This window comes from Onychomys torridus, chromosome 8 (assembly GCF_903995425.1).
Source record: "Onychomys torridus chromosome 8, mOncTor1.1, whole genome shotgun sequence".
Taxonomy (NCBI): Eukaryota; Metazoa; Chordata; class Mammalia; order Rodentia; family Cricetidae; genus Onychomys; species Onychomys torridus.
Genome location: NC_050450.1, coordinates 102844978 through 102867295, shown reverse-complemented (window position 1 = coordinate 102867295; position 22318 = coordinate 102844978). Strand labels below are relative to the sequence as shown.

The following is a 22318-nucleotide window of genomic DNA, read 5'->3' as shown; positions in this document are numbered from 1 at the left end:
CCATGTAATGACCATCAAGGTCAAAACAGAGAATTGCTTCATCATCACAAAATCTGCTTCATGTCAGTCTACCCCACGACTGTCCACTAGAGACCACTAATATACTCTCCAACTCTGGTTTTGTCACTTTGAGAATGTTCTGGAAATGGAAGCATTTCAATGTTATATTTTGGGATCAGCTTTCCTTCCCGCTTGGTAAGTTACAATGGTTCTGGGATCCCTACAAGCAGATGTAGTTAGAAATAATTCATTCCTCTTTATTACTGGGTATGATCCTATTGTAAAGTGGAATAAATTCACAACAGTTTGTTTAACTACTTGTTCACTGGAGTATTTGGGTCCTTTCCATTACAAATAAAACCGTTATCCGTATTCACACATATTTTTCTTCATATGATCATGCATTTTTATTTCTCCAGTGTGTATGCTTGCACAACTACTAAGATATATAGTGAGTTTATGTTTAGTTTTCTAGTAAATAACCCAACTATTTGTAAAGAAAAAAAAACAATCAAACACATTTGAGTGGAAGATGTGTGACATTATCTAGAGCCCAAGGAGAGATGGAGCCACCAAAAGATGGGTTCTGGACCAAGACACACAGTGGAACTTCCACAGACAACAAATTTCCCTTAAATTATTGTGGGCAAACCAGAACATGTCTGTTAGTCTATTCAGAACCTCAGATGTTAGTCTGTGACCTCTGACTAGAGGATGGAGACTTCAGAGCTGTGGATGTATCCCTGGGGCCATATGGTGCTCGCAGCAGGCATGGGGACTGACCTAAGGTGCACAGATGGGCCTGCAGGGATGAGGTGAGGACCAGTCAGCAGGGCAGATTCAGCTCTTCTGCCTGCCTTGTGACTGGGGCTCTCGGTGTCATACCTTCAGGTCTTGTTGTTCTTTTATTAATTTTTTTATAGATGACAATTTTAATTTTTTATATATAAAAGTTGATGAAAAACCATTGCTAGTTCTATTACAACTGAACATTTCAATTAAAAAGCATAGTAAGTATACTTATTAAATACCATTTTCTAAAATACAGCATTAAAACATCTAATATGCTTGTTTAATTTCAGTACAAAGGATTCAAGACCAAATACGCATGTTACATGCATCACAGTTAGATTACAAATTATCATAGTCATCATCATCATCATCATCATTATCTTCTTCTTCAAGTTTTCTTTTCAGCACATTTGCCAACTCATTGGCTGCATTTTGTGATACCCTATTAGTAATAATAACAATGGGGATCATTTAGTGATGGGTTAATTAGAACATTCTGAACTGCTGATATTGCAGGAATTAAAGCTTTTAAAGCAGGCATCTGTACTGTAAACCTTTGCCCTGTGAGGGACACTGGTGTGCCTACTTTAGTTGGAATGGAGTGCCTAGTGCGGGAATATTTGGTCTGCTAGAAACTGAGCCAACACTTCACACTGCAACTGTTACTCCTCTTGCCTTTTTTTTTTTTTTTTTTTTTTAAATAAAGGCTGTAGTTTGGGGCAGTTAAGCAATATCTATCAGGTGGCAATTGAGGAGCTGAGTGTGGCTTGCTCAATGGCAAAGGGGTTTGATTTCTTTATCTTGCAGCATCTAATAAAAAAATCTCTCACTGGAGAAGTGAAAGACTGGTTTTCAAGGAAGAAGTGAGAGACTGGTCTGCACGGGACGGGACTGCCAACCTCACTCACATCATTCACATCAACAGTATCTTTCTTAGCATGGCTTGAATAAATTTTAGCATCCTCTAGAGTTGTGGTCACATATCTATCGGAAGGCAAACTCCAGCATCTGATTTATGACTCTTGGCTCATGTTCTGCAGTTCCCCTGTCCTTCAGGATTTGTGCCGTCATCTCTGCATCTTTCGGCATGCTCTTGGTAAAAGCCATCTTGCCAGACTCAATGATATCCGGTGATCAGACTTGTTGAGCTAAATCACCCACATTAATGCACTTCAGTCCTGATCTTGATGCAAATTATTTGCCTCTTGTGGTTTTTCCAACCCCTGGTGTACCAGTGAGCAGGAAGTTTCATAGTCCTTCTTTGCACGCAGCTGGTGCCTTGGCTCACACTCCCAACGCATTTGTCAGGGAGGAACCAGAGAGACTTGTTGTTTTTCTAATAAGCAATGAGATAGTCCTAGATTAAGACCCTTTTTTGTAGCAGTTTAATGTCCTGGTTGCAAATTCTTTTAAATTTCCATTACTCATCAGGATCAGTTTTCCTTCGCCTTGATCTGGGTGCTCCAGGACAGCTTCCGCCAGTAGATGGCAGTGTGGCTCTTAATCTCCAATCAGCATCTTGTGGCCCTCAGCCTAGAGTTTTTAGAACTGCCTACATTCAGGGTTGGTTGTTCCTCTTCATTCAAATTTCTCTGTACACACCCTCACAGAAACACCTACAGGGTAGATTTCAAAGCCAGTCAAGCTGAAAATGAAGATTAACCACAATAAACATCCCCCCCCAACGTGTGTGTGTGTGTGTGTGTGTGTGTGTGTGTGTGTGTGTGTGTAAATTTCCTTCCATGAATTTGATACCAGACATTACACTGTAACTATATCTATCGACATGTACAACTTGTCCTCTGGATTTAAACCAACTGCAGATTCCCACCACTTGGGAGGCTCACACTGTAGAGAGTTTGAAGACAACTTGGGGTACACAGCAAAACTCTGTCTTATAAAACAAAATAAGGGGTTGTGGATTCATCTCAGTGGGAAGACTCCCAAGGGGAGACACAGATAGACAGAATAGTAGAGACAGATGCAAACTACAGAACACAGCAAACCCCTCTGCTCACCTGGGACTCAGTGCTTGCTGACATGCGTGAAACCTTGGGTTCAGTCCTCAGCCCCTCATAACACTGAGCATGGTGGTGATTACCTGGAATCCCAGCACTTTAGTGCTGGAGGAAGGAGGTTCAAGGCAGACTGAGCTGCATGAGACCTTGCCTCAAACCCAAACTCTCCCTCTTTCTCTGAGCAAACACCTGTGGCCCTAGTAGCCATTGTGACAGGTGTCCCTGGCCAGAGAAATCTCTGCTCTGAGTTCATAGCAGTGCTGAACCAGGCTGAGCCTTCAGCGGTGCCCCTCACCACTGGGCTAGCCTGGGCTGCCTTGTGCTCCCTCATTACTGCAGACAAGCTACCTATGGTTGCTCTCCTCTCCCATGATGCCCTGCACTCACATGTGTTCTGGGTGAGCAGAGGGGTTTGCTGTGTTCTGTAGTTTGCATCTGTCTCTACTATCCTGTCTGTGTCTCCCCTTGGGAGTCTTCCCACCCATCTCTCAAGTTCAGATCTAGCCTTGAATCTATGCAGCAGAGGAAGTTCCCTGTTCATCCAGCTGCACCACACGTACAATGACTTGGTCTTCTTAAAGACTGACATCCTCTTTCTCGAAATAAGCACAATCGAGAAGTTGTCAGGGAAGTGAACGAGAGAGACCTAAAGGAAATTCAGGCTGAGCTTCAAGTCCTTGCAGGGTGTTGGCATCTGTCACCACCATGGCCAGGAGAGGAGACAGGACCATGTGGCTGTTCCCTGCTCTGCTCCTCTTCCTCCCAGGTAAGTATCTGGGGCTAAGACATCAGTGTCAGTGGGGCAGGACACAGAGTCTGCCCTGGGTTAGAGAAAACAGGAAAGGCTAATTCATTCACCAGCTGATTGCTCCCTAAATAAAAGGCAAATCTTTGGCATCTGATGGATCCTATGAGTGCGTCAGGAAAACAAAACCAAAATTTACAAAACCTTCCAGAGTGTGTTTCTCAATCCTGATGCTTGACAAAAGTGATTGAGTCCATGGACAAACTAATTCTTTTAAAAATAAATTTATAGCTATATATTTGGCACTTTGAGATAAGATCTTATGCAGCCTAGGATGACCCAGAAATTGTGATCCTCTGGCCTCCACCTTCCAAGTGTTGGGATTTCTAGGATGCACCTCAATTTCCAGTTACATTCTGATTTTTAATTGACAGTAATTAAACATACTTATAGGGGTGTGGTAATGCATGCTCTAATGCCAGCACTGAGAAGACTGAGGTAGATGGACGTCTGTGAGTTCAAGGCCAGTCTGGTCTACACAGGGAGACCTGTCTCAAAAAGAAAAAAGAAACTGATAGATACAATGTGCTATTTGCACTTGTGTATATAGGATGTGATGGTCAGATCCGGGTAGCTGACCATCCATCACAGGAGTCTGTCATTTCTTTGTACTAGAGGCATTTGAGATCTTCTCTATGAAGTAATTCGAAAATATTGAATTGTCAACCATATTTCTCAGCTGTGTTGTACACCACTAGACGTTGTCACTCTCACCAAAGGACCCCACATCCTAAGCGCTCTCTCTCTCTCTCTCTCTCTCTCTCTCTCTCTCTCTCTCTCTCTCTTCCCCCCCCCCTTTCTTCCCTGGCACCCTTCCCAGGCTGATAACGAATATTCTGTTCACTACTTCTTTGAAGTTAACTTTTGTTCTTTATTAAAAGAATCTGTCTGTGAGGTATATGCATGTGTAAATGTTTAGTGTGCGTATGTGCTCAAGTACATATGTGTGGGTGCACACACATATGTGGAAGCCAGAGATTAACTGTGGGTACCTTGTTTGTTGAGACAGGGTCTCAAACTGAACACAGAGCTCACTGATTCACTGATCAGTCTATGTGTCCAGTGATCCTCAGGGATCCCCCTGTCACTGACTCCCCAGCTCTGAGGGCTACAGACTCACCCCATCTCACCTGGCTTTTCCCAAGTGCTCTGGGAATCCAGACTCGGGTTCTCCTGCTTCTGCAGCAAACACTTTACTAATCTGTCCATCTCCCCATCCCCTAGACCCAGAGAATAACTTTTTAGCTTCCACATATAAATAGAAACATGTAGTAGTGTCTTTCTAAGTCTGGTTTACTTCACCTCCCAATCCCATCCCTGGCCTGCAAATGACGGAATTCAGTCCTTCTACACTGCTACTCCACTGCATTTATGTACCACACTTTCTGATCCATCCATCCACATCGAGGCTGATCCTGTGCCATGGCTGTTGTGAATCTGCTGCAGGAAACACAGGGGGAAGAATCACTGCAGTACACTCACGAATTCTCTGGGCTCTGGGCTTGCTTTCTATCACTGTGAAATAGACCATGGTCAAGAACAGCTGCGGGGGTGGTTGTTTACTTACATGTCCGGATCACAGTCCATCATGGAGAGAATCCAGAGCTGGAGCTCAAGCAGGGCAGGAACCTGGAGGCAGGAACTGAAGCAGAGATCCTGGAGGAGTGCTGCTTTCTGGCTTGCTCCCCAAGGTTCGTTCAGCCTGTTCTTTTTCACTACCCAGGACTGACACCACCCACAGTGGACTAGACCTCCCCACATCAAGAAAATGCCCCCACAGACTTGCCTAGAGGCCCACCTGATAGAGGCATCTTCTCAACTGATGTCTTTCTTTCTGCATGCCCCAAGATGGAGTCAGGTTGACAAGAAGTATCTAACCCAGGCCTTATCCCCAAGTGCAGTTGCTGACTTATGTGGCAGTTCTATGCTTTTTGAGGAACTTCCATACTGTTTCCCATAGATGCCTAATTTACATTCCAACCCACAGCATGTGAGACTGTCCCACATGCACATATACAGTTAATATATTTTGTCTTTTTGGTAATGTCCATTCTGACTGGGGGATGATGACAGCTCTCTGTGATCCTGATTTGCATCAATCTCCCTGACAATTAGTGAAATGGAGCATTTCTCCATATATTTATTGACCATTTGTATCTCCTTTGAGAACTATGTGCTCAGTTCATCTGCTCATGTGGGTGTGGGTGTGAACAAGTGTGCATGCCCACCTTTATTTTATTTTATTTTTGGCACATGGTCTCACTATGTAGCTTCAGATGTCCTGAAACTCTTTATGTAAACTAGGCTGGCCTTGAACTCACAGAGATCTGCCTGCCGATGCCTCCTGAGTGCTGGCATTAAAGCATGCACCACCATGCCCTACTCCCACCTTTATGTTTTGAGACAGGGTTCCTCTCTGAAACTGAAGCTGGCTTGGATGGCCAAGGAGCTTCCAGGATCTCCTGTCTCTACTGTCCACCACTGTGCTGGGCTCCAGGGACACACCAGCACTCCTGACATTTACATGGTTGCTGGGGACACAAACTCAGGTTCTTTGTGCTTAGGCTAACACAGCAGGTGTCTTGCTGACTAAACCTTCGCCACAGTGCCTCAGTAGATCATTTTCTATTGGATTCTGATTGCTGGTGGACTCTTTGAGTTGAATTCTTTCTCATATAGTCCGGAAATTGACCTCCTGTCAGATGCATAGTCTGAAAAGATGCTCTCCCACACTGCAAGCAGTCTCTCCACTCTGTTGGCTGAGTTATCTTTGTTTGAAATAATGGCATTTAGTAATTTATGTTTCTTACCTGTGCCATTAGGAACATACTTTTTTTTTTAATTGTTGTTGTTGAATCCAAAACCATGAAGCTCTTCTTTATCATTTCTAAGCAGATATTTGTTATTGTTTCCTTTTTTACATGCTATGTAAGCACCCCACCTATTGAGCTTCATCCTCAACCCTCACTGGGAGCTTTGGGTCAGATTTACATGGATCTGAAAGACGGCACAGGATCTGGGTGCTGTGGGCTCTGCACCACAGGAATACCAGATTGATGGTGTCATTTTGGTCAGCTTCCAAGTCATTCATCCAGGGGCGCGGGGACCCCTAGAAACTGCTGGAACTGCCTGAAGTGGCCTCTGCATGGCCGTAGGATGTGGCTTCTTCAGATGGAATCCTGAGGGTCGTGGGGTGAGAAATGAAGGCAGGATCTCGTTGTGTGGACAAGGTCTTCTGACACGTCCTCTGCTCCAGGGCAATGCAAAGACGGTAGCAAAAAGATTCTTTGAAATGGACTTTCATTGGCCATTGTGGCATGAAGAGGGACGGACGATGGGAAGTCATGGTCGCTCAGTGTCACCATTTTAACTTCTGAGACCTGTAACTGGGCCCGTCAGCCAGTTTTTGAATCTTTGACCAAAGAATGATGATGAGCTGTCTTGAGAAAGGGTTAGCTCTGTACTGATTGTGGCTCAGTTGTGAACTCTTTTCAGCACAGGGCACTGTGTCTCACTCTTGGAATAGGAGATCAGTGGCCCATGGGTTTGTATTTTCCAGGCTTCTCCACTGCTCAGGATCCAATCACAGGACCAGACATGGTGAGAGGTCAGGAGCATGGCTCCTTGACTGTGCGGTGCCATTATGATTCATCCTGGAACAATTATAAGAAGTACTGGTGCCGAGGAGCTGATTGGAGTACATGTGAGATCCTCATTGAAACTGATACATCAGAGCAGTTGGTGAAGAAGGACCGTCTGTCCATCAGGGACGACCAGACCGACTTCATTGTCACAGTGACCATGGAGGACCTGAGGATAAGCGATGCTGGCACTTACTGGTGTGCGATTGAGAGAACTGGATATGATCCCCATTTTGAAGTTAATGTGAACATTGACCCAGGTAAGAAAAATTCCAGAAGATCCTGGCTGGGGTGAAGAATCAGGGACCCTGAACTCATTACTATAAAAGTCTTACTGGAAAAGGAAAGCACAGTGGACTCTGCTGGTCCTGTTTTCTACTGAGATAAAGGGGAGGGGAGGGAGGCCTTGTCTTCCTGCCCCCACATGTGTGTCTTGCTTATTCTCACGTGTACAGATCTGGGGACTGAACTCAGAACCTCAGGTGTGCTAGCCAAGCACTCTACCACTGAGCTGAACTCTCATCCTGACAGCCCCACCCCATCCTTTTAACATAAAATAGACGAAGCCACAGAAGCTCTATTTCTGCATAAGATAGAGTAATAAGGATCAGATTTGTGTCTGTTGAAACTACAATAAAGAAAATAGACAAAATTGGAGCTGGAGAGATGGCTTAGTGATTAAGAGCACTGGCTGCTTTTCCAGAGGACTGGGTTTGGATCCCAGCACCCCTAGGGCAGCTCACAACCATCTTCAACTCCAGTTCCTGGGGATCTGATCTCTCCTGGCCTCCACAAGCCCCACGTGCACATGGTGCCCATAGATATGTGCAAGCAAATATTCATAGACGTATCAATAAGTGTATTTTAAAAATAGAGAAAAATTGAAAAACTGGAGTTTTTCTGCATATTGCACACCAGGCAGTAATGAGTGAGCTGTGAAGGAAGCAAGTTTTAAAGGGGGGGCTGCTTTGCTCCCCACATCATCTTTCTTTAGAAAAGAATTAATGTGAAGGTTTGGATGGTGACTGGAGAGCAAATTCCTTAATTCCTAGTGGGAAAAGATTAGGCCATACCCAGAGCTGAACCATGTGCTGTTTGTGTCTTTCCCCAGAAACTTCAACTATAATAATGACAGCCATGACTCCAGTTCTGACATCCACACCATCAACCACCATGTCCCCAGTTCTGACATCCACACCATCAACCACCATGGCCCCAGTTCTGACATCCACACCATCAACCACCATGGCCCCAGTTCTGACATCCACACCATCAACCACCATGGCCCCAGTTCTGACATCCACACCATCAACCATGGAGAACACTGGCAACTATGAAGAGACCCATACCAGCACCCTTACCTGGTAAGCAGAGCTGGATTCTGGCAGCTCTTCCCACTGGGCTGTCCCTGTGGCCTATCCCCTGGGAGGGCATCCACATAAAACACAAGATACCCAGGACTCCTAGGATCCATGAAAACAGTTCATTTCTAGCCTAAGTATATCCCAAGCATTAAATGGTTATATTTATAATTTTGAAAAAGTCACTTATCTGAATACCAAATTGGCATGGCCATCTTGTAATTTTATTTGCTAAACTCAGTAATGATCTTAGAGGGACACTGGGGCTGCTGTATTCTGGTGTCAAAGTTTGAGGTGGGCTTCCCAACCCTTTTACCTTTTAGTATACCAAGACTTCCATTCTAAGCCCAGTTATAGGAAGGCAGTATCTTCTTCTGAGTGGTAGAAGAGACTGAGCCTGGACTTTGATGTCTCCCCTATGTGTCCCCCAGAGGGTAGGAGAGTGGGTCATGGTTGAGTCTCCCCTGAGTTAGAAGAGATTCTTTTCCCATCAGCTGCTGACTGCAGCCCATAAATAAATTTCATTGTTCCAAAGCAACTTGGCCAAAAGCTAATGTGAGGGTCTACACAGTGCAGAGGAGGACGTGGGTGACTGAGGGCTGTGCTGTGTTGGTATGATGCTTCTCACTCTCAAAGGTGTCCAGAGGAATTCCCAGCATGGTATAGCTACCTTGGCATAATTACACCACAGTCAAGGACACAGCTAAACCACAAGCCTCCTCGTACCCCTACCTTGAAGGCAGAGGCTACCTCTCTAGCCCTCCCTGAGAATTGTTCCTTAGGTCTTATCTAGTCCCTACCCCTCTATAGTATTCTTTCTGCCCACTAAATCTTAAGCTAGACAAACATGTCTCAAAGTGTTCTGTAGGCAGAGTTTTTCCTAGGGACCACTGATCAGCTCTGTCCTGCCACCCACTCTGAAATAACCACACAGTGATTTATTATTAATTATAAATGCTAAGCTGATAGCTTAGGCTTGTTTTTAGCCAGCTCTCATAACTTAAATTAACCCATTGCTATTAATCTATGTGCTGCCCCAAGGCTCATTTACCTTATCTCTGCACTTTCTATGTTCCTTCGTTCACATCTGGCTGGTGACCCCCAGACGCCACCCTTCTTCTTTCCAGCATTCTCTCTGCTCTGAAAATCCTACCTAGCTACTGGATGTTTAGCTTTTTTATTAAACCAGTCACAGTGACATATATTCACACAGTGTAAAGGAATATTTTACATTTCTGCCTTTTAGTGTGAATAAAAAAGAAAGGTTTTGCTGGGTAGTGGTGGCACCTGCCTTTAATCCCAGCACTTGGGAGGCAGAGGCAGGTGGATCTCTGTTAGTTCGAGGCTAGCCTGGACTACAGAGTGAGATCCAGGAAAGGCACAAAACTACACGGAGAAACCCTGTCTCAAAAAAAACCAAAAAAAAAAGAAAAGAAAAGAAAAGAAAAAGAAAGAAAGAAAGGTAAAGGTTTAAACTCTAACATAATAAAACTATAGACAATAAGAACAATTGTAGGTAAGAATTACATTTATAATATCCAGTCCATTTGTATTTGGCATGTTTGGAGAAAACTCTCTATTATTTATCTTATCTTTGTGAGTTCAAAGTTTTATACCTAATTTAATTTTTATCATAACTAAGGAAAACTTTAAGTTTAATTGTTTAGTCTTTAATTCCATCAAAGACCCTAGGAGGATATAATGTTACTTAATGACAGCAATATCTGGCTGCCTGGACAGTCATCCAAAGTTCTTCTGTAATGCTGGGGCATCCATCTTTGGCCTACAGGCTTAGTATATCTCACAGACCTTTCTGAGAAGCAGGGAACTTTGAAAGATTGTACTACCTGGTCTTGGCAAAATTTGGCAGTCACTTTTTTGCATCCTTCTGGTCCAGTTTGGACAGCATACCATCAGCAATTGAGATAAGGGCAGTTTCTTTGCCCAAAGGGCTAGATTTTGCCATAAAGAAATCAAACTCAATATGGAAGTTCTTCGATTCCCATTATCTTCTTTTGAAGTAAATGGGTGCTGTCAGAAGCAGACATGTCTCAGTGTCATGAAAAGCTTTGGGTTATTAACCACCTTAAATGCCATATTCTGTAGGTCTCTGAAGTGTTTAAAGACTACCATCTACCTAAATCTGTTTGTCTAACCCTGAAAACATACCTAACATGACTATAAGTTTGAGTATTATAGATGACAATTAACCTGTATTTTTAAATTATATTATATTTTTAAATGAGTTGCATAAACACAATACCCCAAACAAGAGTAGAAACACACATATAACATGGCAAATATAACTTTACATTTGTATCAATACACTAAAATCCATACCAATGTAAAATATTTTGAGAGTAATAGTTGTTTTCTGGATTAAAGTAGATTCAATAATCTACCTGTTTTTCCTATCATTCCTATATCATACCCCCTTTTCTTCCTTTCGAAGGAGATCTTTGAATTTAACTCTTTTGTTTAGCTTTTTTCCTTATTACAACCAATAACAACTTGTAACCAACCCCCCCCCCTTAAATGATAACAAACATCCATAACCCATCTTTTGGAAATGTGAGTGTTGTTTTTTTTAGACTGCTTCCTATTGTCTGGGGGCACTGGCATTATGCAAGAAAATTCAGGGTTATAGTCAAGTCCTGAATGTAGTATTTTGTTAGGTTAGACCATCTTAGCCAGCAGCCTTGAAGCTGTTCTGGATCCAGAACTCTCAGGAAACCACAACAGAGGCACTCTGAGATGTTGGATCGTTTGGGCCATACATAAGTTTTTTGTTGGTGTCTGGTCTCCTAGTTCTGAAAATACATAATCTTTTAAAGGTAACATACATATTTGTACCAATACAAGTATAGACTGTGTGTCGTGCACAGGTTAGTCAAAGATGATTTTTTTTTGTTTTATGTTTTACCAGGAAAAAGATACCTTACATGTTTTGTAGTTTGTTTTTTTTTTTAAAGATTTATTTCTTTATGTCTGTAGCCAGGATTTCCAGGGCGGGGGTCTTTCCTGATCAAACCTGAGCCATATCAACCTGGAATTAATCCACAGCCTCTCATTTCCTGTGGAAATGAAAGTGTAATCTCTCTCCCAAAGCAACATACCATTTGACTTCCATTTTGAAGTCAAGATATTTTTTAAATATATAGGCTGGTTTTCATAATTCAATGTCTCTTAGCAGCTATTGCTCCTTCATCAGCAATCAGAAAATTAAGGACAACACAATAAGACATAGGATCCAGACTCCTGTGTATTTTTCATCTTTACATTTTTTTTTACTTTATTTCTTTTTTAAAGACTTTATTGTCTTTAAACTTTTTTTCTATGAATATCTAATAATCTTTCTCTTTTCTCTCCCAACCTATGTTATGGGAGCTCACAGAAGTTTCCTAGTGAGATCTGAGCTTGCTTTACCCAACAGGGCTGCCTTGACCGTGCATGGTTGCCAGGTGGTTAGAAGGGTCTGCACTTGGCTGTGCTAGGGGAAAATCTTTTACACCACCCCTTGGTATTCCTATAAAAAGTCCTTTAGAAGAGACAGAAGGGGTGGGTGGATATTGATTCAGGCCCTCCCAAAGCTATCTTGTGTTTCTGTCTGTCTCTTCTCCACACTCTCCTTCTATCTAATATTTCTTATCCCTCTCTCCTCAAGAGTATCCTGAGAAAAAGTGGAAGCTGGCCTCCTACACTATGTATATTTTTAAACACACTGTAATCAGTTTAGAGGGTTTTTTTTTTTCTGTCTGGATCTGCCTTTACTGTGTGTCAGTGATCTTTTCTGTCTGTATGAGCAAAACTTAAACCCTTGCAGCTTACTTAGTTCATGATGTGCTGGCGGGGCTCACTCTGGGGCCTCAAGCCGGCAAGCAGTGGCTGAGAGAAACCTCTTTGTACTATAGCTTGGGTGAGGACTGGGGGACTAGAAAACTGAGTTTGGCTCTGTTTTTGTGTGTTTGGAAGGCTTTCTTAAGCTTTTTTTTAAGGTATTATGTGGATAAGAGTGGCCTTGCCCCACCTTGGGCACCATTTGTAGGCAGAGTTTTTTGACAAACCACCCTGTTCTACCAGCCACTCCCAAATAACCACACAGAGACTTATTATAATTATAAATCCTCGGCTGATAGGCTTGCTTTTAGCTAGTGATTTTAACTGAAATTAACCAATTTCTATTAATCTATGTGCTGCCCTGAGGCTTACTTATTTCATCATTTCATGTTGCTTCTTTCCCATCTAGCTGGTGACTTTTAAACTCCACCCTTTTTCCCAGCGTTTTCTCTGCCCTCAAAATCTTACCTACCTAATGGCTGTTTAACTTTTTATTAAACCAATCACAGTGACATATTCATGCAGTGTAAAGGAATATTCCACAGTGTAACGACGTTGTAGGCTACCTTGAGGATTACTTTTTAAATTTTCTTTCTCTCCTAGTGCTTTGGAAGTGTTTTTGTTGATTTGTTTTTCAAGTGGATGGAGTGTTAGTCATGGAGAGAGAGAGAGGATAGGAGGCTCCAGAAATGTATAGAATAGGAGTCCAAGAGTGTGAAACATGGACAGAGCTCAGTCCTGGGAAACATGTCAGGACATCTGATGCATGGTCTGACAAGTGGCAGCTCTTCCATCTTCCAGGAACATGTTCATGTTAACCTGTGACTCACAGAGTATCTGTAGTTGTAGATCCTTTCCATGGGCTGAGGATGGACTTGTGTTGGGTCAAAGGAGAAACCAAGGATAGTCAAGGAGGGAGATGGAGTCCTGGGAAGGGGATAAGGATGACAGAGGTGGGGAAGAGGAGATCAATACTGTTCAGGGCCTCATGGTCCCACAGGGTATAATAAAGGAACATGAAGAACTACAGCATCAGTGTCAACTCCAATGTGACAGAGCAGAAGCAGCCACCAACCAGTTCTTGATGTAGTGTACCCAAGTCTCCTAAGATGTATGTCAGTTCTCACACAGGCAGTGATGAGGTTGGGCAGGGACATCTGGGTAAAGAATGTAGCAGAAGCCAAGGCCAGAAGTTCAGGGATCAGGGAAGCCTGCAGCCTGACTGGAATGCAGACTAGATGAGGAGGACTTCTGGGAGACCGGTCAAACAGAAAGGATAGTGGTCAAAGGGGAATTGAGGAAAATCAGGCAAAGCTTCCCCAGGCAGGAGCTGAGCCTACAGACAGCATGACCTGCCACACACTTGCAGGGAGGCCATCCTGCTTGCATCCAGGTCTGTCCTTCTTCTGGCCACTGAAGGCTACGACATGGACATGCGGAAGCCTGAGACCTCTATGCCAGGTGACACCTTACTTTCTGTCTCCTTCATTTCCTGCAGGTCCCTGCTGAGCAGCATCTACTTCCAGCTCCTGGTCTTTGTGGAGGTGCCCCTGCTCCTGAGCATGCTTATTGCTGTCCTCTGGGTGAACAGGCCTCAGAGGTGCTCTGGGGGAGGTGAAATTGGCCTGCTGAAGGTCCACAGTTCTGATGCCTGGTACAGAGAGAAATACCTCCATGTAGATAGAAAATAATATCTCTCTCTCTCTCTCTCTCTCTCTCTCTCTCTCTCTCTCTGTATCTATCTATGTATCTATGTATGTATGTATGTATGTATCTATCTATCTATCTATCTATCTATCTATCTATATCTTGTGTGTGTGTGTGTGTGTGTGTGTGTGTGTGTGTGTGTGTGTGTTTACACTGTGGGTGCATATGTGTATGTAGAGGACAAATCTGGTGTCATTCCAGTAATGTTGGAGATAGGATTTCTCAGTGGACTGGACCTTTGCCATGTAGGCCAATATAGCTGGTGGGGAACTCCAGGGACCTACCTGCCTCAGTTCCTATCTTGCCAATATGAGCACACATAATTGCCCTAGCTTTAACACACACACACACACAGACACAGACACAGACACAGACACACACACACACATACACACACACACACACACACACCAAAATAAAAACATAGGTTGTAGTGATTAAACTCGTGTCTTTGTACTTACAAGGAAGGCAAGCTCTTTACCTACTGAGCCATCTCTCCAACCAAGAAAAGAATATTTCTATGAGGAAATGACTGTGGTCAGCAGTACCATAACTCTGGGGTTCTGTGGGCTCAGCCACACACTACTTCCTCATCCTATAGCAGGGACAGCTGAGGTTCTGGAACCCACTCAGGTTCTCCCTCTCTCAGAACATCCGACAGTGCTTTCCTAGGCCTTTCTTCCTCTGATGGCCTCCCATGGAGTAGAAAATACAAGATAAGTCATGTTTCTTTTTAGGGCCCCAGTTGCTTGGAGGACACATGTCATCCCAAGTCTGTGGGCCACCTTACAGGTGTTTGATCAAATATCTGGGAAATGTGTCCTCACCAAGTGGCACCAAGTGGCATGAGAGATTGCCACTGTCACATGCCTGTCTGTAACTTACACAGAGAACATACTCTGTTTTCTTTTTTTTGTCAACACAACCCAGTGTTGTGCGTTCCAAACAGAGATGGAGCGGTTGGCTGAGTCTCTGTGCACCTGTTCCCACAGGGCAGCTCAGTCTTGCTCCCTGAAGTCTAGACTCTCCCTAGTGAGACCAAATGGGGAGTGAACTGGGTGAAGGCTGCTGTCTCCTCAGAGTCAGGAGCTCATCTCACCCTGTTAACCCCTCTAGGGCCGGTCCCCACACCAGGTCACTCAGCTGTCCTCCTGTTCCTTCAGAAGCATCTATTCACTCTCTAAGCACTACACACCATCCAAATACAAGCTTCAAAATGAGAAAGACCAGGTTAAATGCCAGAGGAAGCTGAAAGGTGCAAAGGCAAAGACGCAGGTGGAAAATAGTTGTTCCCAGCTCTCCAGCCTCAGCCGTGCTGAGTTATGCACCCCACAACACACAGATTCTTCTCATTCTGTTTGGCTCTGACACCCACAGCTCAAACTCACACCTAACATGGATGTGCTCCCCATTTGTGTGGGAAGAGACCCCATGTGAGCATCTTCTCCTTGATGACATATTTGGACCTCCAGGGAGTCTGCGTTTGTTGAGAGGAGGCTTTGTATTGCTTCAGTGGTGTAGCCGCTGGTCAGCTGCCCATGTCCAGTAAATAATCCCCACCCACACTCAATCCTAATTAAACCCAGTGGAACACACACACACACACACACAGAGAGAGAGAGAGAGAGAGAGAGAGAGAGAGAGAGAGAGAGAGAGATATGACAGGTAATCAAGAGACGGGCTCATTAGAAGGAGGTGGTGGCACAAATATTTAATCCCAATAGAGGCAGGCAGAGACAGGCAGATCTCCGAGTTCAAAGCCAGCCTGGTCTATAGAATGAGTTTCATGACTACACAGAGAAACCCTGTCTCAAAAATAAAAAAAAGTAAGAAAATAAAAATAAAACAAAGAAAGAAGTGGGAACAGGAAGGGAGTTGAGGATGGGTAATAGCAGTGGAGATGACTAAAATTCATTGTACATACTTATGAAGCTGTAAACATTTTTTTAAAACAATAAAATAAAAATTTAAAAAGGGAAGAGTTTCCCATCTGAGTGTCCCCACCTTCTCTCCAGGATGGGTTTTGTCAGCACAGCACGTTTTGTGCGTGAGATCCTTATGACCCGTTCTGCAGACCTCCCTGTGGGTTGTCCCCACCCTTCCTGTTTATGCAGATTCATTACCCCCCAGCTCCTCCTTTTCTTATTGCTCAACTTGCTGCCTTGTTGGCAGACTTTCACCATGATGTGTCTGGCTATTCTAGAGGCCGTGGGTACTATATTTCCTCCTCCTCTCGTGCTGTGATTGTCTGTGGCTGGAGGCCTAGAAAATCTGCCCTGGTGGTGAAACACCAGGCGTCTCTGTCATTTTCTCATGATATGAAGACAGATCTTTCCTCAAGTCTTCTGGGTCGGATGTCCCTGAGCAGAAGTGTGAGGAAGACACACTCCTGTCTCCCTCAGACACCCCTGGTCTGGCACAAACAGATCATGAAGAAACCACGCAGCCCACTAATCCATCTCCTTTGCCTCCTGCATCAGGGAAAACTAGAAGCAGCTTCCCCATGTTACACAGAAAACTGTAGCTGAGGTCTGTTATGGGGAGAGATCTTGTGAGACAGGTCCTGGCCATGGTCCCTGGCATGTTTCTTCTCCCTGGAGTCTAGAACAGACTTTCTCTCACTCCCACCTGAGCCCTGGGTTCCAGGTCTCCAAGGCCACAGAACAATGAACCAGGGGGCTGAAAAGGAGAAGATCTGGTGGCAGCCACAGGGTCCTGCCTCCTATCTCACAGCCTCCTTCATCTACAAACAGCTGTATTTCCAGACCTCAAAAAAGATCATCCACATCCTATCTGATGCTCCTTGGAGTTTTGTCCTTAAAACAATAATTAAGCATGTGTGTGTGTGAATGTGTATGTATGTGTGTGTGTAATAGTATGCACACACCTATAGTGTATGTGGACATGCCATAGCACAAATTTGGAGGTCAGAGAACACTTTTATACAATCGGTCCTCTCTGCAGCCTTTCCTTGGGTCCCAGGGACAGAACTAGGGGTGCTGGCATTTGCTTACTCAACAGTAATTTCACTCCTTGGTTTTTGTTTTTTAAATTCCTCCCTCTGCTTTTTTGTTAAATTCTTCAACTTCTTCCCAGTTTCAAGCCTTAAGATACAGTGGCTCAGGGCTCAGAAACGTGACAAGGAACAGCTGGTGCCAAGTGTAGGGGAAGGGAAGGAAGGCAGATTCTGGAGCCACCTCAAGGCCAGAGCATCACTGGAGTCCTGAGATCGCAGTCACCATACTGCCAGGAACCCTGGTATGAGTTTCTTTTTGTAATTAAAATTTTTATTTTATGTGCATGGATATTCAGCCTGCATATTTTTCTGTGTACTACATGTGATCCTAGTGCCCACAGAGGCCAGAAGAAGCCAGAGGATCCCCTGGAACTAGAGTTACAGAGGGTTGTGAGCTGCTCTATAAATGCTGGCATCAATTCTGGCTGGTGGAACAGTGGCAGGTCCCCTTAACCGCTGAGCCATCTTTCCAGTTCCTGCCGTGAGTTTATTTAAAAAGTTATTTATGATTATTATCATTTTAAATTATGTGTACCTGTATGTGGGTATGTGCATGTGAGTGCAGGTGTCCAGGGAATGCAGAAAAAGGTGCAGATTCCCTAAATGGAGCTCAGGTGGTGGTAAGCCACTTGGTGGGGGGTGGGGTGGGGGATGCAGGGAACTGAACTCAGGTCCTCTGCAAGAGCAGCACCCATTTAAAAAAAATTTTTTTTTGTTATTCCTGTATTTTATGTTGTATGTGTCTTTTTGATTGCACACATGTCTGTGTACCATATGCATGCCTAGTGCCACACAGAGGCAAAAGGAGGGCGTCAGCTTTCTTGGAACTAGAGTTAAGGATGGTTGTAAGCCTCTGTGTAGGTGCTGGGTATTGAACCCACGTCCTCTGGAAGAACAACAACTTAGCCACTGAGCCATCTCTCCAGCCACTGGCATGGTTTCTGACAAGGACAGAAACTGTCCATCATGTATCCAAACTGGCCACATCAATTAATAATGAAAAGGCTTGATGAACAAATTAACGATTCTCTCCTAGCCCCACTGAGAATTATGGGAAGTATCTCAAAGTAATTCCTTTGTTATTATTCAAGAAATATCTAGTAAGAGCCTACTAAGTGCCAAGCCCTGGTATACTCCAAAAGCTAGAATGGAGCTTACATTCTGTCCCAAGCACAAAGACTTGCAAGTTGCAATAAGCTCAATGGAGGAACCAAGCCATGTGAAGAGGGATGTAGGGTGGTCACACAAGTCCTCTCTGGGGACATGGCTTTTCATCTGGGACCCATGAGGGGAATGCTGTAGAATGGTAGCCAAATAATCTACTTTAAAACCATGAAATGAGCCAGGTGGTGGAAATGCATGCCCTTAATCCCAGCACTCGGGAGGTAAGAGAGACGGATCTCTGTGAGTTTGAGCCCTACCTGGTCTACAGAGAGGGTCCCAAGGCAGTCAGGACTACATAGAGAAATCTTGTCTCAGGAGAAAAAAAAAAGCAGGATGATGAGAGGGCACCGAGAGAGGCAGAAATTGGATTATGAGGTAAGAGTGTCACTCACAAATAGGAAAAAGCCACCCTGCGTGTCAGTGAAGGGGTGTGATGAGCAGATCTGTCTGTCTGCTGATCTATCCATCCATCCATCCATCCATCCATCCATCCATCCATCCATCCATCCATCCATCTATCTATCTATCTATCTATCTATCTATCTATCTATCTATCTAGACTCACCCACAGTGTGTGTCAGTCTGAGAACTGGCACTTAGTTCTCCCTCTACAGTGTGGTGCTGGGGCTCAAACTCAGGTCATCGGGTTTGACAAGCAGGGTCTTTCCCCACCAAGCTCTCTCACCAGGCCCTGTTGGAGACTCTGTGTGTCCCGTGTGACAGTCTCAGGCCTAGAGACAGGCTTGAACCACTGGCACTCTGTGACTTCCTGTCCTGGTAGGAGACAAGTCCTCTCTCCCAGGTCTCATTTGGTCCTGTCACTCTCTCTTGTGGGAACAGCACCCAGCATATCTGCTCCCCTCTCTCAAAGGCTGCTCTGGCCTGGGACTGAGTGAACACTCCCCTTCCATGGAGGTCCTGAGGGAGCAGCCTCATCACAGTGGTTCTGGGGCTTCTGAGAGGAACCAGAGACACAAGAAGGAACCTAGATTGGATATTGGGGTTCTTGATTGCCAAGGAATCCATTCAACCCCTCTAAGATTCCCTGTGTCCCCCCATTTGAGAAACCATTTACTACAGGAAGTAACTCAGAGAATCCCTCAAAAGTGGTCCTTCCCTGGCAGAGGGTCAAGCAGATGGAAGACAGGCTCTCAGCTCCTTTGGTCCCAATGTTCTCCATGTCTGCAGTTCTTTCTCCCTTGTTTAAAGAGTGGAGCCTCCCTTGTTTAAAGAACCCTAATTAGTGCATCTCTTTAAGGGTAGGGTGGTGTCAGGGGCTGGAGGGGATGAACTGCTCAGTTATTCCAGTTTTTTTTCTTTTCAGAGAGAGGGTCTTGTGCAGCCCAGGTTGGCCACAAACTGACTGTGTACTTGAGATTCATCTTGAGTGACTGATATTCCTGACTCTGCCTCTCTGGCACTGGGATTACAGGCTCCCATCAGCACACCCAGCTTCCTGTTCTAGTTCTCAGTCTTGTCTTCCTCATAACAGCTTCCCTCCAACACTCTCTGTGGGTTCATAGTGAGGAATGTTGAACCAAATCCCACTGATGTCTCTAGCTCCCCTCAGTAGAGGCCACTCTCCACAGGGTCCTTCAAGCATCTGTCTTTCTAGAACTTTCCATCTGGCCATTCCTCAGAGAAGACTGTCCAGTGGCCTGTCGGGGTGACAGTGTGGGAATGAAGGTGCCAGGCAGACAGACTCCAACCACTCTGTGATGTCCCCAGAAGGATGGAAGACAAGGGGGCAAAATGTGTGCCTGAGGCCGGAAGGGACCTGGCACCAAGTGTCCTGTCATTGACACTTCAACTCACCTCTACAGGAAGACTGGCCTCAAGTGAGAAAGTGCCAACCAGCCCCAATGCACCATGGGGAGGACTGGGAAGAGAAGCCCCGATCAGGCCTTGGTGGGGCCATGGGACATGTAGGCTGTCACACAGAGGTCCACCGTGTCCCTAGGGATCTGTGTGCAGCAGAGCTGCAGAGGTTTCAGTGGGGAGGAGATGGGGTTGAGGTCACTGGGGCAGTCTATGTTTCCATCCTTTGCTCCTTTCACAGGCTCTATCCCTGAGAACAGAACAAATACCTTGGGGTCCCCCACATCCTCACCAGTGCACACTCAGCCCAGTGTGACCACAGAGGACACAACTCCTGGTCCCAGCCTACAACCCCGGTGAGGAACCAATACCCTGAGGGCTCTGGATTGGGGTAATGCTGAGGAGGGGAGGTAGAAGGGTTTGGATCTCCCTCCTTGGGCATCTCCTGCATCTTCCAATCCCACACTGACCAGGGGGAGTGTCTTGTGAACAACAGTTGCTCATCTACAGATTGGGACACAGCAATGACACCCAGACACAGACCTGCTGAGATGGAGTTAGTTTCCTACCAAGAGGTTACTACAGAAAACACACCCAGAGTCTGGGGAGATGGCTCTGCTGGTAAAGTGCCTGCCTTGCAAGCACAAGGATCTGAGTTTGAGCCTCAGCACCCACATATCGGGCATGCGTGCATGCATACACTTCAAATACTTCCCTGTGGAGATGGAGACAGAAGGATCCCTGAGACTCACTGGCCAGCCAGCCTAGCCTACTTGGTAAGCTCCAGGCCAAAGTGAGGTCCTGTCAGATAACAAAACAGATGGATCAGGAGTAGTGACTCATGTCTTTAATCCAGCACTTGGGAGGCAAAGGTAGACCAGTCTATGAGCTGAAAATCAGCCTGGACTACACAGCAAATTTCATTCTAGCCAGAGCTGCATAGTGAGACCTGTCCCAACATACCAACATAACAAGGTGATGATTCTTGAGGAATGACACCCAAGGCCTCCAAGTTCATGAACACACATGTGCACCTGCATACATACACACACACACACACACACACACACACACACACACCAGTAAATTAATTAATTAACTAATGAAAATAAATAGAGTCACTGGTTTGTGGTGGTGCAAGCCTTTAACACCAGTACATGGAAGATAGAGGCAGGTGGATCTCTGTGAGTTGAAGGCCATCCTGGTCTACATGGTGAATTTCAGGACAGCCTGGGCTATTTAAAAGGAGACCGTGCCCCCATACAAACAGACAAATAAACAAACAAATAAATAATAAATAGCAACCACCAGGAGGAAATAAAGGAACTCACTTTAGAAGAGAGTTGGGGCCTGGGTGGAGAAGGCAGCACCTGCCTGGATAGGGGCCTTAGCTGTGGAGGTCCATGGAGAGATTGAGCCAGATTCACAGTTCCAGGCTACTTCTTGGGCTATCAGTCACACTGGTCATTGATAGGGCTGCCTTGTCCTTGTATCTGAAAAGAGCACCTTGGACACACACCTGGGTAGGACACCCAACATCACCTTCTGGACATGGAGCTTATTGTGACCTTGTTCCCACAAACCCCTACTAAGCAGCATCTACTTCAAGGTCCTGGTCTTTCTGGAGGTGCCCCTGCTCCTGAGCATGCTCGGTGTGGTCCTCTGGGTAAACAGGCCTCAGCGGTGCTCTGGGGAGAAGCAGCATTGTCCTGATTATGATAGTCAGTGAGGGCTGTTGACATCGAAGCCCTGTCCATGTCCCTAGACATAGCTCTTCTGATGGCAGAGGACAACAAATAAATCTGTGTTTCTGAGAATACTCTGAGATTTTTTTTTTAGAAGACTCTTTGTGATGTGTTAAACACATAAAAGTATGTGCCCAATAAATACATATACATACATATTTTAATAGAATATCTTTACTTATGCTTTGATAATTTCACACGTGTACAACATCACTCTATCACTTCCACCTCCAACCCCACTCTCCCACTCCCCCAGCCATGTGTTCCCTCCTCCCCTTCATGTCTATTTTCTTCCTTCCATTGTTCTCTTTCTTTCCTAACCCACTGAGTCCAGTAAGTGCTACCTGCTGGAATGCTAACTGATCTTGCTATCTTTGTTTTGTGCCGGTGACCACAGCTACAGTGTCATGAGTG

General features: G+C 44.9%; 1 protein-coding gene and 1 pseudogene across 1 annotated transcript; one reads left to right on the top strand and one right to left on the bottom strand.

Annotated features, from left to right (window-relative positions):
- Positions 1 to 1131: 1131 nt before the first annotated feature.
- Positions 1132 to 1899, bottom strand: LOC118588314 (annotated as a pseudogene).
- Positions 1900 to 3461: 1562 nt separating this feature from the next.
- Positions 3462 to 21967, top strand: LOC118588786 (CMRF35-like molecule 3). Its single transcript, XM_036195328.1, has 8 exons — positions 3462 to 3576; positions 7175 to 7516; positions 8368 to 8620; positions 13953 to 14130; positions 16276 to 16373; positions 20070 to 20179; positions 20401 to 20517; positions 21743 to 21967. The coding sequence occupies exons 1-8, from the start codon at positions 3516 to 3518 to the stop codon at positions 21886 to 21888; spliced, it is 1305 nt and encodes a 434-aa protein (XP_036051221.1). The 5' UTR covers positions 3462 to 3515; the 3' UTR covers positions 21889 to 21967.
- The last annotated feature ends 351 nt before the right edge of the window (positions 21968 to 22318 follow it).